Source organism: Vespula pensylvanica, chromosome 7, assembly GCF_014466175.1.
Source record: "Vespula pensylvanica isolate Volc-1 chromosome 7, ASM1446617v1, whole genome shotgun sequence".
Taxonomy (NCBI): domain Eukaryota; kingdom Metazoa; phylum Arthropoda; class Insecta; order Hymenoptera; family Vespidae; genus Vespula; species Vespula pensylvanica.
The window spans coordinates 8,479,100-8,491,808 of NC_057691.1; the positions used below are offsets into that span (position 1 = coordinate 8,479,100).

At 39.9% G+C, this 12,709-nt stretch overlaps 1 protein-coding gene across 2 annotated transcripts in view; it reads left to right on the top strand.

The window, feature by feature from the left end:
- The window catches only part of LOC122630817 (MOXD1 homolog 2), a 151,353-nt gene extending 145,386 nt beyond the window's left edge, over positions 1-5,967 (top strand). For both annotated transcript variants that reach the window (XM_043815774.1, XM_043815775.1), the window contains one exon: positions 750-5,967. In XM_043815774.1, coding sequence (XP_043671709.1) covers positions 750-1,182 — 433 coding nt within the window. In that variant the 3' untranslated portion in view covers positions 1,183-5,967. The remainder of the gene's footprint in view (positions 1-749) is intronic.
- Positions 5,968-12,709: the final 6,742 nt, after the last annotated feature.

Here is a 12,709-nt window from a genome sequence, read left to right on the forward strand (position 1 = left end):
TTTTATCTCGTAATCGTCGCTTTGGAAGGTACGAATCGACATTGTGAAAATAATTGTCGTTCGAGTTCGCTCGAAGAACGAATTCGTAGTTCGATGATCTCACGAGCTCGTTCAAAATCGGTAGAATCGTCGAATTGGCCGAAACTGCTTGATGATAAATTGGCGCGACACACACTAGTCAGCGCTATTACGAGAGGTTTGTACGGGTCCTATGTAAACGGACGAGACGATTGCCAGCTTTTACTATCTCCCTCCTTCCCTCTCCCTTCCTCTTTGATCGGTTTAAATTGGTCATTAGGGAGCAACGCGTCCCTTAAACGCACGCGAAGAACGCACGAACACGCTTTAGTTTCAATCGGGTTACGTAACGTTCCGAACGTGCTTACGGACGATATCTTTCCGAACGACGTTGAATCGTTTCGCGTATATACGTACGAGTGGTACGTATCGCGCGTTGATAAAATTTCATCCATGGTCGAATATCGCATTGGCGGACGTTGGCGGTTGCGTCCAGGAAAGGAGAACGAGAGCATTATTTGTTGGATCAATTAACGAGAGCATACTTTGTTATAATCGAATCGCGATTCTGAAATATGCCTCTATTATACTACAATATTACTCGAGTCTCCCGAATCGAAATCCCCTTCGCGCATTAAGATCTTCCTTCTTTCCGAATCGAGAGCCGTCGCGCAAGGAAAACGCATAGACGCCGAATAACGCGACGAAACTTTCCTTTAATTTTTTTTCAGAGACTCGACTTTAGTGAAAATCCAGGAACCTAAGAGCCTTTCCGGGATGACCTTGGAAGATCGTCTTATAAGCTACGACTGGGAGACGAGCTTCCAAAGCTTCCAAGAAGCTACCAGAGTCGGTACGTTCATGCCGCTATGTTGGACCAGCAAGGGTGTCCTACAGGGGACGGAGTCGCTGGTAGCGCACTACCCGCGTATTCTCTACTCCTACGAAGAGTCCAATTTAGCTTGCTCGGACATGGGCTACCCGATGGACGCTGAGAGCGACGAAGCAAACGCGGTCGAACGTGGACAGTTGGTACGAAGCAAGGTATCGAGAAGTAGCGAAGGACCAACCGCTGCAAGTTCCCCTTCGATTTCTGGCCCATACTCCTTGCCACTGATCCTCGGCACGACCCTTTTGGTAGGACTCGCGGTTGGACTTAGGTGAACTATCCTGATCGGAATTCGCGCGATCGTCCCAAATTCGAAGAGGCACTTTCGAGGATCCGCGGTGTGAGAAATAAATAAAGGCGAAAGAAGGGGTAGACGCGAGCCAAGGCGAAGCTGGAGAGGAAAGATGAGAAGAAGGAGAGACTTCTTCCGCCTTTGTCACTCGCTCTTGGATCTTCGATCGGGCTCTCTCAGAGACGGGATTCGGTTCTGCTCCGTTCGATACCGTTTCCGTATCCCTCTCTCCCTATCTCTTGTGGATCGAGCTAGCGCGGATCATCGCGGATGCGTGAGATCGCGTGCACCGTGAGTACATGCCACGGATCGTCCTGGCACTTGTCGCTTAAGTTTAAGACGCGTTAAGAACACGTTTCTTCTCGACGTTTATCCTTTGCGATGAGAAACGGCTCGAGCTTTTACACCTTTCGGGGAATAATTTGTCAAACTATCTTTCTTTTCGAACTTCTTTATTCGTCGCGAAGAAAGTGCCCATGATTTTCCTTCTTTCTGTTTACTGGCTCAAACTTTCCCACGAATCGAAGCTCGAGTCGATAAAGAAAATTTTAATATCGCACGGATCTCGTTACGATCGCGTTCTTTTAACCGTTGACGGACTTACGCTCCTGCGATATTATCGCGTGGAATTTTTCGCAAAAGAATCGAATACCTTTCGGTCGTGAGAGAGCGATGTCGGAAAACCAAGAAAAATTCTCCATGAATATCCGATATTTTCAAAGGGCTTTAGTTTTCTATTCCGAGGAGACGAGATAAACGTCGATAAAATTCAAGAATTTCTTATTGGAGAAGACCCTAAGAAATGGAGAAAAAGAAAAATTTATAAAACGCAACATTTATTTTCCCCGTTTTTACGACGTAAAACGCGCCGAGAATAGAGAGAAAAAAAAAGACCGAGACGAAGCTTTCACTCTTTTATTTTATTCCGCTCAAGGAAATTTCTGAGATAGTTACTTTGCAGCTCCTTCATGAGGATGATTGCATAACGCATGCAGAAACAACGTGCAACGTACAGGTACTTCCTTATTTCAGAGCCAAGCCAACTTTCGATTCTTCTTCTACGTAGTACCTTGCGTAATGTCCTGATCGAAGAAAATCACCGATGGGCTAGCATACGTAAAAACGCGCCGATGTATTTTCCGATTCCTCCTAGACGAGCAAGAAAACTCGTAGAGAAATACCTCGAATCGAATCGAGTTTTCTTAAAAAAGCTCTCTCACGCAAACACAAACTTTTTTATTTCCCTTCCCTTTGAAATATCTACCTCTCCCTCTTGCTAGCTTTTTTTAATTGGAATTTTTGCTAATTTTTTTAATTGGAATTCATCGACGACGCAAAAAGTTTCCTCGAAACGTCCCGTAAGCGGCGACGATGACAAATTTTCAACGTAAAAGCTTCGACATTCGATACGATCACGACGACGCGAATTCGTACGATCTCGATCGAAAAGACCAAAAGGTATTCTAAGCGTAAGGAGATCCGCCGTAGTCTCTCTTAAATTCGTTTCCTTTTTATAGCTTCTTTGAAAGAAGTATCGAGATAAAGATTATTGTTGATTGTTTATTTACCGATTCGGAAGTCGAACAAAATATCTCTCTAATCTCTTTACCATATGAGAACGCAGCTTTTCATTCGGTAGATCTACTTTTCGTAACGTTGCGATTCTCTCGCCACTTACGTTTCTCGCCTCGATTCGTTCGACTTCCGACTCACGATTGTATATTTTGTTAATTAGGCTACGTTGATAAATGAGTTTTTATAAGATCGTATAAACATTGGTTGATTTACACGCACGATCACACAAGTACACTCGCGTAAACACATAGACACACGACGCAGGGCGATGTTTTCTACTTTGTAAGCTCTTTCGTGTACCTCGTTATACGTTATTTTTTGTTAACTCTCGTGTTACTTAACCAACGTTTATATACGGACATATACACGAATGATATATGCATATAAATATATATATATATAAATATATAAATATATAAATATATATATATATATATATATATATATATATATAAATACAAATAAGAAGTGAAAGACGATTATCTATTCGACGACTCTGTGTAACATTCTGTACAGTTTATTAATTATATGTAATATTGTTAAATGCGCTTTCCACGTGTTCGACGTGTCGGACGAACGAATTATTATTTATTTCTTATTTAATTGTAAAAAGTAAACAAAAGAAGGGGAAGAAGAGGTTAACGGATTTGCGATGTTTGACAATTATTGAATAGCCACTGAAAACACGTAACACGCGTCGACACAATCCACAAATACTCTTCGCGAATTTATTCGTACCTAGGGAAGAAAGCGTGTACCTTTTCCATCCGTTTACCATCCCTTATGTCTTTCAATGATCGTTCATTCAAATTTATAGCTCACGCTTATCCGGTGTATGCGAGTTCCTGACGCATATTTGAAAATTAATTTTTAGCATATTTCATGCGTCAACTATTCGTCCACCCGACGTATTTCGATCTATTAAATTAGACAAAGTAAAAGAATCTCCTTACTCGTTCGTCGGTAGGATTTAATATCAATAGGATGAGATTAAATGGAAGTAATAACGAGTATGATTATTGCAATCGTTTTTCAAAGAAAATATTTTCTTGCGTTTTGGATTGCATTTTGAAAAGAGTTGTCCGGAATCAGTTTTAATCTTTTGGATAGAATGTAATCGTTCTAAATAGTAATAATTATAAATAAATCCATGAGAAAGACTAACTTTCGAAATTGCCAAGAGATATCCTAAAGCACGAAAATCGAACAAAGATTTTAAGAGGAGAAAATTTTATACGGATTCATTGATACTAAGTGGACATGAATCGAAGCAAGCGATCGAGCTCGAATTAGCGAAAACGGAAAAAATAAAAAAGTAATCACATTGATTTATTCTCCTTGCTTTCAATCCTTGCTCATGCACTTTAAAAAAAAAAAATTAGGATCCTAATTAATCGAACTAGATCAATATGATACACGTAGCGAGACGTTTTGCAATTTAATACCACGATTATTCGTAAATGTTATAGGAAAATCTATGTATGTAGTAAAGGTACTACTTTTAGGGCAATCATGTGAGTGTCTCTCTCTCTCTCTCTCTCTCTCTCTCTCTCTCTCTCTCTCTTTCTGTCTCTCTATCTCTATCTCTATCTTTTCTCACCATCTTTCCATTGCGATCGAGACGTTGCTGGAGGAAAAACTGCCAATTTCTTTTTTTTTAACAACTACAAATGTTAATTATCAACGACGCAAATATTTTTGTTATAAATGACAATGGGATAAAGAAGACCGATCTATATCTATAAATCGATCGAATCTATTCTATGTTTTTGGATTCTCTTCTCCTATTACTTCAATTACTAATCTGTGTACGGCACGAAGGAAAGTCGATAAAGAAATTCGCAAAGGGCGAATTTTTCGAGCACCAGCTCGTTCGAATTTAGTGCTACGATCTTTTAGAAAAGAAAGGATTGCGTTTAGATGATTCCTCGGCTCGAGGAGATAAGCATTGCGATAAGCTGCCGGTGATATGATCAGAACAATCAAGAAAAGTTTAAGATGGAAATAAAAGCGATAATTAGGCGAATCTCTAGAGAAGAATATTTACGTATTTATACTCGAATCATCCTTGCATCGTGTGTATGTTTAGCTCGTTCTTCGTCACGATTTCTGCCATTTATCGCGATCTCGCAAAAAACGTTCGTAATTACGAGGACACTGGATTCGGAGAACGATAAGCTCTTAAGCAAAAATTTCAATACAGTGTCTATAAGAAGAAATTAATCGTTGAGCTTTGAAATTCAGAAAATGAATATCGGTTGATGGAAGCGACTATGAGAGAGTCGATTGGTACTCTTAAATTCAATATTTCTTCGTTCGAAAATCGAAAAATGAATGATCGAAGAATGCATGTTGGAAACCATCTACCAGGTGTTTCAGCGAGAACGCGATGAACGAAAGAAATCTTCAAAAATTGTATGTACTGTATGTAGAACGATGTAGCTCTTATCACACAGAATGCTACCGACGCCTATTAGTGTGTTATGGATAATAAAATATATGCAAAAAAATAAAATAAAATAAAAAAATAAAAATAAAAAGAAACGAAGAAACTGATGTATCTCGAACGAGGAAACATTTCACTTGTGCGCGAACGACGTCAAGTAAGGATAACGGAGCGAATAGCATGTGCGCGTGTATATAGGTACCCTGTATATAGTTTTAGACTTAAATAATAACGTCCGAAAATTCCAAAATAGGCGAGCCCCCTATCCTTTACACACGTAACACAGCTGCATACATGAACACGTTGGTACACACTCGACTCTAATTCCGATTGAATAGCTAAATATAGATATCTTGTATCTTTATAATTTACGTTAGTATATACCGATATATAGGTAAATACATATATATATATATATAGGTACATAAGTGTGCGCTCGCGTGGATGTGTGTACACTGTACATATATGTATAGGTATACGTACGCCTTCGTACGTTTAATATACCTATGTACGTATTTGACACACTGATCACGGATACACTCACGCATACACTCATACAATCTCGAGAGAACCCAATCTTCTCCTTATATTGCTCTTACAATTAGATTTATACCTTACCCATAATAAACACACGATATTGACGACATCTAAAACGCTACACTATCATCTACTCTGTAACACACAAATTGTATTATATTTTATATATATATATATATATATAAATATGTAAATGTTTTTCTATAACAATAGCCTTCCGATTTTTATTTTTTTCCTTTGTTGCGAAAGAACAAACTCTCGTAATCTTACTCCTCTTGATAGCTGCGTGCTTATTTATACGATAGAATTGTTGAAAGGTACATTACTCTTCTCTCGAAAATTTTAGCAGGTAAGTGGTATTTTAAAATTTTGTATCGTCCATCTTGAAAAAGGTTTTCCAAAGTACAAACTACAAGCGTAAAGCATATTGTAAATCTTCTTCGCGTATTAAATATGAAAATCATAAATGACGGCGCCTTTGATGAACACTTTCGGATATACATCGCGGGTTTTACGATGCAGAGTAATACGCATTTGCATATACATTGCTTACCGTAACCGTGCATATATTTTTCTCGCTCCCTTCAAAGAACCGAACGCCCGACAACCCGATTGTTTTTCTTCAGTTGTTTAACAAAAACGCGACGGCGAATTTTAAGGCTACTTTTTTCTTTTTCAATATGCGCTGCTCGAATAGATCGCTATAACTAGACAATTATAAATTTATGTAATTAACACGAAAGACGAGGTTATTCATCGAAAGTGCATTTTCGAAGGTGATACAACTAATCACACACGTGTATGGATTAAACTGCAAGAGCTTAAAACAGTGGGTTCAGCTGTTGCTGACAGTTTGAATTACCGCACATTCTAGCCGTTAGATTATATCATGGATTTAACAGAACATCTAAGTTCAAGTCCATTAACGGCCAAGTTTTCAGTGAGTTCGCTAATACCATGTGTGTATCTATAAACTGTCTAATCAAACTTTCATGCTAATATCAACGATAGTAAGGTGTTCATTACTCCATCGACCCCTATTAAAATCGGTTCGAAAGAATTCCTTTCGACTGTAAAAATTTTAAAAAGGGGTTATCGAAATTTTATTAAAAAGTGTTTGAAATATTTGAATCCTCGACTCAGCCCATACGCAAAAATGTCGCTTGATGAAAGTGCTCCTGGTAGCACGTTCTCTCTTTCCGTATCTCTCGTTCGGGGAGATGCACGCGGACCATTTGCGTAGCAGCAATTCCCAAGCGCGGAGGTGCAACTAATCAGACCACCTTCGCGTCCAGGTAGCAATAAATATCTGCAGGGCGAAACGGTCGGAACGCCTTCAATGAGAACGCGATTGTATTTCAGGCTCCACTCGGCGGCGGACCGTTGATTGAAATTTATGTTCGATGGGACCGCGCCAATTCTAGCTCTCTCTTTCTCTCTCTCTCTCTCTCTCTCTCTCTCTCTCTCTGTCTCTCTCTCGCTCGAGTTCGCTCCTCTGCATCGCGATACCCGTCGTTACTCGCCCGTAGATTTCGGTTGTTCCTCCAATACACCCACGAGATCGTGGCTACTAAACTTCCTGGGGTTCAACGTCGATATACCCGTCGAGGTACCGTGACGTTCGCCAGGCACGAACTCCCCTGCGAGGGAGAGAGAGAGAGAGAGAGAGAGAGAGAGAGAGAGAGAGAGAGAGAGAGAGAAAGTCAGCCTTTCTACCAGTTTGTGTGTTTGTACGCGGTTATTGTGTACGTGTGTGTAATCGTGTCTACAGCGTGGGTGTGTGAGTAGTCGACGATTCGATCTCCAAACTCGAAATAATTTCGTCGGCTCGTTACCGTCCTGTCCTCCAACTCCATTCTCCCTCTCTCTCTCTCCCTCCCTTTCCCCCTCTTCGTACAGTGTAAATAAATTTGCAAGGAGAATTCTTGGAAAGCGGGATGTAAATTTTGAGGATGCTCGAGGCTGCAAGATTATCGCGGGACTTGATTTTGAGCGTGATACACGACGATTTCTTTATCCCTTTACTTCTTTATATGCATCGAGGATTCGAACGAATTATGAAGAATCGTGTGAAATTGTTGCTTATTCGATTTACTACCTCCGTTTTTGCTACTGATTTAAGTCCCAATTTTGTTTCTTTTTATTCTTCCATAGAATCTCCTCGACTACATTTCTCGATTTGTTTTCTCGTACTGGTAATTTTTTCATGTTAACGACTTTCTATTCCACAACGAAGAAGCGAAAGAACAAATCTGCACTACGGTTTTATGACGCTCCAGAGAATAGCCAGAGGATTAGAGATAAAAGAAAGACAAAAGATAAAACGTGCAAAGAGATAAAGAAAAAGAGAGAAAGAGGAAGAAAGAAATATCAAAAGTGAGAAGGAGATAAAGCGATAGGTAAAGGCAAATATTTCGATTGTCTGTAATAAGGATTAAAAAAAAAAAAGATTCGTCAAATGCATTGGATTTTTGCGATAGTCGAAATATCAAATCAATGTCTATCGCATATAAATATACGCGGAATTTCTGCATCTACGTATCAAATATATTCCGAATTAAAATCCTCTTCGATTTATACATTTTTCCGAGTATTCCGAAAAAATACTTTGACCTATTAATTAAAAAGGTAATAGTCATAGTTCGCTCACGGTTAAATTGTCCTTTCTTTTCACGTAACACGTTAATATAATTTTTTCATATTTAAAATTTCCTCTTCCATTCTCATACGATAGTAGAACTTGTTTCTTTTCTCATCGAAACAGAACGACGATTCGAAGAAAGGGAAAAAGAAAAGCGTAGATGCGGAGAAAGAGAGAGAAAGAGAGAGAGCAACGAAGAGAGAAAAGAGGCAAAAGTCTCTTTCGAATCGCGATAAATCGTCCATTGACCCGGAATGTTGCGTTCGGTCGCGTGAAAAAAGCATCGTGAAAAGCGAGGACTTACGACTAGCTCACATAATTCCATTCGCGAATAAAAATCGCGTTCAAAGCTCGGGCACGCTGGACGGCATAGAGAACATTTGACGTTTTTAGAAATGAAATATGAAAGAGGGAGAGAGAGAGAGAAAGAAAGAGAGAGAGAGAGAGAGAGAGAGAGAGAACATTGATTACAAACCATGAAAATTTATTAGCACCGAATGTATTCAGCAGCGTCATGTTACTGTAAATTAACAACAAATAGAGAAACGAAATGACCAACTTTTAACTCTTTGGGTCTCTCTTCCTCTTTTGCAGCTAGGTATACACGTAATGTATACGTATAAAAAGTTTCGTCCCATTTCTCTCGCACTCACGGCAGTTTTTGTTTCGCCGTATCTGCCTATTCGGCTATGAATTAAAACATAAATTTCAATCAACCAGAGCGAAGGCATTTACGTGCTTTAGCTCGTTCACCCGGACTCGAACCGAAGCTCTCGTTTTTTCCCGCTCGCGTATAACCACATGGCACGTTGCCGCTCGCACCTAAGTTTGTGTACGTTCGTACGATGGCAATCGTTTAAAGAGCGAACTGGCCGATCAACGGAAATTGCTACATTTTAGACAGACTTTTTATAACAATTACTTCCCGATCGTAAAGTCGTCAATTTTCGCTCTTCTTGTTCCGCCACTTGCGGCGAGGATATTTCAGTCTCGTACTTATTTTTCTGAAACGTGCATCATAAAAAAAAGGAAAAAGGAAAAGTTTATAAGAACGAATTGATACATATTTTTTCCTTTTCGATTCTATAAAGATAGCGACGATTTTAATTAATAGAAAAAGACACGAGCAAAGAAAAATAATAATTCTTTCACGCTCTTCCTCTCTTTCATCATCGACGATCGTTCGCTAATTATTTCGTAGCGCGCGTCGAGTTGGTTCGATGCATCTCGCTCGCTGATTATCTTTAATCAATAGCTAGTTCACGATCACTTGTAATAAGCTGATTATTCTCTCTCCTGTAACAGAAAACCATTAGCGATTAACGGCTCCCCTTCAACGTTTGTTCCAACGTGTCGATCCAGTATCCTCGATCGGCACTATCCGCTTCTTCTTCTCCACCCTTCGCACGAGCGAAGGATGCTCCGAAAAGCATCCGTTTGTCTTGATCGCAAATGCTATTAGTGATAGACTTTACGTGCTGCATAGATTTAATATAGATCATTGATAATAATAGCTTCGACGGTGATTAATGGGTCAAGATAATTGTCGTAAAACAACGACATTTCGAATAGGATTCAATCTGGGTAATTCCAAACGTTCTCACCTCGTCGTAAAGCTAATCGCAGTACATACTTTAAACATGCATAACGCAACGATTTCAGAATCTGATCGATTCTGATCTTTTTTATTATCTCGAGTAATAAAACCGTTCGATCGAAAATTTGCTCGAAAGAAAAACGAACCTTCTTCTTCCTCGCCTTCGGTAAACTGCATGTCTTCCGCTCTCGAAATCGTATATAAGCCCTTTCCCTTATAGAATAATAATCCTCTTCCCTTTCTTCAAATCTAAAAATAGATTCGTAGTGAAATAAAACTCGCTCGTCGCAAATTCATTTTCACTACGGTTCTCTGTGAACGAGGTTAGTGCTCGGGGCTAACGTTAACGCGAGAAGAAACATTCAACCGGTGAAATAAAGAATACGAAGGAAAGAGAATATAGTTGAGCGTAGCTAGAACGGTGTGAATTTTAAAAGAAGAGCTTTTAAGAGCTGGCGACTTTTACCCGTTTTAGTTTCGCTCGAACTTTTCTTACGTAGACGAGCCATCCTTTTTCACTCGGCACCTCCGCCCAATGACGTACATACTCCAATCATTCAGTTTTCTGTGCTGATAATGAGTAAGCAGAACTTATTTTCGTTTGCTTACGCGATTAGGGCGTTAAAGTGATTTTTTCCCAAAAGATCTGGTAGCTTGCCCGTTTATCCGGCTTTCTATTATGCTTCTTCGTGTACACATATTGCAGAAAAACGAAAAAATAAAGGACAGTGGCACGTACGCTCGCGTGTAGATACGCTGAGACACGCAGAAAACGTTCCCCTTTCATCAAGGTCCAGAATCAAAGCGAACTTTGTTCTGCAAGTTTCATGGTGTGCGATATCGTAAGCTGCACGAAAACGTAACGTTACCTGGCCGTAATTCGAGCTCTGGCTGGACGAAAAAGTAAAGCGCAGGTAACGGAGGCTACGGAGTCGATTCAATCAACTTTCATTGTTTAAAAGTGCTGTTCGCAACAGCAACGATTCTGTCATGGTAATCCGATGGCAATCTGGAGCCATCTAAAGCGGAGAAAATTCAAAGTCGACAGAAAGATCAAACATAGTCACGAGCCAAAGTATTCGAGCGACTCTTTCGAGATAAAATTTTTTGAACAAACTTCATAAGAGCACAAATCAAATTTATATGAAAGGAATTTATATGAAAGAATTAATACAGGTATATTATTTTACAGAAAATTTTTACCTCTATAATATTCGAGATCTCCGAAACAAAAATTTGTATGAACGACATAGATATGGTACGCGCGTATGCGCGTATAATGATACAAGTTTTGCATAAGAGTGCCCTTTACGAATACAGCTCGGCGTTAAGGGAGAACGTAAAGAGGTCTCTTTCCTATACCAGCATCGGAGAACTAGCACCATCGGTGAATCTTCCGTGCAAGGCCGACGCTCGACTTGATCGCACACTGTTCTTTCGACGTGAGTTACATTGACTGCGCCGCACATTAATTACCATTAGAGAGGATTGCTCTAATTCCACTTCACTCTTCCCACCGTACCTATCCCTGTCTCCTTCTACCATCCTTCCCTTTCTAGCCCTCTTTACCAACCTGTCCTACTTCCTCTCGCTTGTGCGTACGACCTCTCTCACCATCTCTCTTCTCTTTCTCTTCCTCTCGATCTTTCTTCCCTTCCATGAGAGAACCGGTGCTCCACGCTCTCTGGGAAAATTGCCACAGGAGGAAACTGTGCGGGATCGAGCTTGGCCCTGAGTAAATTTATTACGGTCACTTTGTTCGCTGACTTTCGGAGTTACTTTTTTCTCTTTTTCTTCTCCCCTTTTCCTCCTCTTCCTCCTCCTCCTCCTCCTCCTCCTCCTCCTCCTCCTCCTCTTCTTCTCCTTCTTCTTCTTCTTCTTCTTCTTTGTCTTTCTTTTCGTCTTCGTGTTTTCGCATTTCTTCTTTCGCGAGGAAGCTGTTATGATCTACATCGAATTTTTGGTAGCAAAAGTGTGTCACGGTGATTCGTCCTCTTTAACGAGATTTATATCGAAAGGATGAAAAACTTTTTTATTCTATCTTACGACCCATACGTAAGTATATCGAACAATGTAAGGATTAAATTTTTACGAAAAGAAAACGTTCCATTTTAATTTTCTTTTCGACAACCGGCTCTGATCGTTTGCTAGCTGCTCGCTAAATTTCATTCCCGACCTTACGAAAATAACGCAAGTGGAAACGGAAAAGAGAAAGAGAAAGATAAGGAGAGGGAGACAGAGAGAAAGAGAGAGAGAGAGAGAGAGAGAGAGAGAGAAAAGAACGGGGAACGATCTCTTCAAAACTTCACTCTTAAAACATCTTTTCTCTCCACCGAAGAAAAGCCGTTCTAACCTCGGTTTTAGAATTTCTCACCCCATTCTCGATTCCCCTGGAAGAAAGGAAAAAAGAAAAAAGAGAAAAAGCGAAAGCAGTGGCGTATTTCCTGAAAGCACCTCGACTTGAATCACTGTTCTCGAAGGCAAAACTTAGGTTTAATGAAATGGTACGAGAGCGCTATTGCTTTCCAAACGATTTTCTATTACGGAGCTCGTTCGTAATAATTTTTTCTTACCCATAAAAGTCTTTCTTCCATTCTCCCATCTTCTGTTTTTCCTTATCAGTAGAAATCGATTTTTTTGCGTGAATTTCAAGTACGTTTTGAGTTTCGCATCATCGCGAACGATACGAAGATGCGAACGCGTAATCTACTCGC